Below are 3,707 nucleotides of genomic sequence, written 5' to 3'. Positions count from 1 at the left end.
TACAAGAGAAATTAAAGCTTCAATCATTTCTGGAGTTATTTTTTCATTCCTACAAGTGAGAAGGTGACCTTTAAGGCTAGTCATTTTGTATATTAAATAATTTTCTTGAATGAAAAAAAAAGTCATAATAAATTAAATTGAATATATGTAAGTAAGATCAGGATGAACCAATTAGATATAAGAACAACATTGCTCCTCACAAAGTACTAAACCGAGCTGGATTCGTTTCTGTTATTTTCTTTTATGATATATTTTCATTCCCTTCATGACTTATCCTTTCTGATGGAAGATATTATATATTTTGTTTTTAACTGTCCTTATTTTTATTTGTATTGATTGTAATGGGGACAATAGATTTATATATTTATGATAAATGAAATAAAAAATCTCTTTAATCTCTTTTATTAATTCAAGTCCATAAGTATAATATCATTGTCAGCCACTTGACCACGCCTATTATGTGCCTAACCAAAGCCACACACATGTATGAATTATTGTAGAAATCAAGTTGTGACGGCTAATTCAAAAACAGGTTTAGAGTGGCTCTATAAATAGATCCTAGCCCATGTAAGCTTATTAACTCATCGTCTTCATTATTCACCTTCTTTCTTAACTACTTAATAACCAGCCACATCAATCCATATATCTAAGTTGTTAGCAAATCAAAATGACACTTTCTCTAGGATACTTTGATATTGCAATAACTCTCTTGTTTATCTTGGTTATTGCTAATTTCTTCCGAATCAACCGCAGTTCATTCCACACGCTCATTCCCTTGGAATGGCCACTCATCGGAATGCTTCCCACAATCATCGTTAACATCAACCATTTCCACGACCTTTTAGTCGAAGTTCACGCCATCGTCGGACCCACATTCCTCTTCAAATCCCTTTTGTTGTCGAATATGAGCATATTGTCGAGTGTGGATCCCATGGATATGCATTACATAATGAGCAAGAACATGCAAAACTTCCCTAAGGCGCCTCTCTTCTCGAAAATGTTTGATTTTTTGGGCAAAGCGATTTTCAACTGTGACGGCGAAGAGTGGAAGGTACAAAGACGAGTGATTCAAGCGCTTCTCAAGAATAACCGCTTCAACCGGTTCTTAGAAAAGACAAGTGAGCGGACTATAGAAAAAGGGTTGATACCCGTTCTTGATAACACTGCTAATAATGGATTGGTCCTTGACTTACAAGACATGTTCATTCGGTTGACATTTGATACGTCGTGTAAGATTGTAACCGGATACGAACCATGTACCCTCTCCCTTGAGTTACCGGAGATACCATTCTCGAAGGCATTAGATGAGGCAGAAGAGGCGGTTTTCTTACGTCATGCAATGCCGGAGACAATTTGGAAGCTTATGAAATGGATGAACATTGGATCCGAAAAGACTCTTAAACATGCATGGGTCATATTGGATGTGGAGATCGGGAAATTGATATCCATTAAGAGAGAACAACTTGCTAAGGAGACGTACGACCCAACTAAAGTTAATGGATCAGAACAAAAGGAAGAAGGAATCGATTTCTTGACGTCGTACTTATACGCCAATGAACAAATGTATGCGTCGTTAAAGATTGACGACAACTTCTTAAGAGACACTATTCTGAACACAATGTTAGCCATCCGAGACACAACGACATCTTCCCTAACTTGGTTCATCTGGCTGGTAATAATTTACCCGGAAACCCTAAACAAGATCAGGGAAGAGCTCAATTCGGTTTTACCATCGTTGGAATCCGAAAACCCATACATATTCAAATCGGAAAATGTGAACAAGCTTACATATCTTCATGCATGCGTTAGTGAAAGTTTAAGACTCTACCCACCTATTCCATTTCAGCTAAGAGTACCAGAAAAGCCAGACAAGCTTCCTAGCGGAGTTTGTGTAGATCGAGATGATAAAATCTTAATGTCGATTTATGCAATGGCGAGAATGAAGTCTATATGGGGGCAAGATTGTTCTGAATTCAAGCCTGAAAGATGGATATCAGAAAAAGGAGGGATTAAACACGAGCCTTCGTATAAATACCCAGTATTTAATGATGGGCCGAGGAATTGTCTCGGGAAAGAGATGGCGTTTACTCAGACGAAGATGGTGGCAGCAACAATAATTCATAATTACAATTTGGAGATGGTGGAAGGACATGTTGTGGAGAAGAACTGTTCCATTATATTGTATATGAAGCATGGCCTCAAGGTGAAGGTGTTCAAAAGATGGACCTAAAATGAAAAGGAGGAAATTTCTTTAACCTAAATAAAAATGTAGTAAGTGTTCATTTATCTTTCATATTTACTGTCATTATTAATGTGGTTTTGAGAAGGTGATATTACAGTTGTTATATACCATATATGCATGGCAAGCTTACTTTAGTTATTCATCATTTATAGAAATTAAAGGAAAAAAGAGCTAGAGCTTATACTTCCCCATTGAACATGGAAACTAAGGGATAAATAAATGTCACCAAATTACTAGAAAGTCTCAAATTCATGTGAAACTTTGATGATACGATTACACAAACAAAATCAAAATAATGAAAAGGTGATCAACTTGTTACCAATAATTGGGTTGAAATGTTATTATTTTTTCATCAATTTAGCCAAAAACATGTGAATGTAACATTAGAAAAATATCAAAATTTATAAAATAAGTCGGGATGGTAGTTACCATAAGTCAATTAAAATAAACATTCTAATTAAAAAAAATGGAGATGTCATCCACGACCGGGCTTATAACTCATTGAGTGCAAAGGAGCTCAGGAAAAACCAATTGTGAGGGGTGTCCTCAAACATGTTTCAGTCCTTAATCCTTTTTATAGGACACAATTGCTTCACATACTAAGGGGAGGGGTGGCTAACTTCATAACTTTCTTAACTAAGAGAATGTGGAAAGCATAAAACAAGATGAACAATTAATATCTTGTCACAATGATTTATTAGAATTATAAATTAGATTCACTCCACAATCATTTTCTAAACAAAAATATTCATCTCCTATTAATATGTCATAATAAAAGACCCAATAAAATAGACTTGTAGTCAATTGTTTTAAAAGATATAAGTATTTTGCAATGGATTGGATTCTCTTCAAATGTATTTTTTTTTTTTTTGAATTCTCTTTTACAGTACTTTCTCAATTTTTTTTTAAAATTTATGTTCAAGCTTATTTGACTTTATACATTCTACTTATTTTTTTTAGTGAGAATCCTTTGGTCACTGGCCTTGTCTTGTAGGTATAAATATTTTACATTCCATGTTAGTCTTTATGTTTAAAGACCAATATATATATATATATATAGCCCAATCTTTGATAATTTTTTTGACGCCATTAATGTGAGTAACTTATGTATCAAATACACATATATTATTTAGAATAACCTTAATCTCCCAATCGAACAATGTAATATATATATATATATATTTGATACATATATTATTTAGAATAACCTTAATTTCACAATCGAAGAATATATATATATATATAAAGTAGAATCATTGAAGAATTATTATTCTTCAGAATCTCCAAGCAGTCCTTGCATATGAAAAGCAAGAGCATTAAATCCTTGCATATGGGTTCTTTAAGCTTTTCAAAAGTAACAAAACTCTATCTTCAAAATCAATAATTTTCGATTTTTATAGTGTTTAGAGTTAGGAGAATATTGATTAATAAGTATAAAAATGTGTCATTACATAATTAATTAGCT

General features: G+C 33.3%; 1 protein-coding gene across 1 annotated transcript; it reads left to right on the top strand.

Moving 5' to 3' along the window:
* The first annotated feature begins 667 nt into the window (after window positions 1–667).
* On the top strand, window positions 668–2,247 carry LOC124930284 (alkane hydroxylase MAH1-like). Its single transcript, XM_047470640.1, has one exon. It carries the CDS (start codon window positions 668–670, stop codon window positions 2,228–2,230), a length of 1,563 nt encoding a protein of 520 aa, XP_047326596.1. The 3' UTR covers window positions 2,231–2,247.
* Window positions 2,248–3,707: the final 1,460 nt, after the last annotated feature.

The sequence above is a fragment of the Impatiens glandulifera genome, chromosome 3 (genome assembly GCF_907164915.1).
Source record: "Impatiens glandulifera chromosome 3, dImpGla2.1, whole genome shotgun sequence".
Classification (NCBI taxonomy): Eukaryota; Viridiplantae; Streptophyta; class Magnoliopsida; order Ericales; family Balsaminaceae; genus Impatiens; species Impatiens glandulifera.
This window is presented reverse-complemented; position numbering and strand designations above follow the sequence as displayed.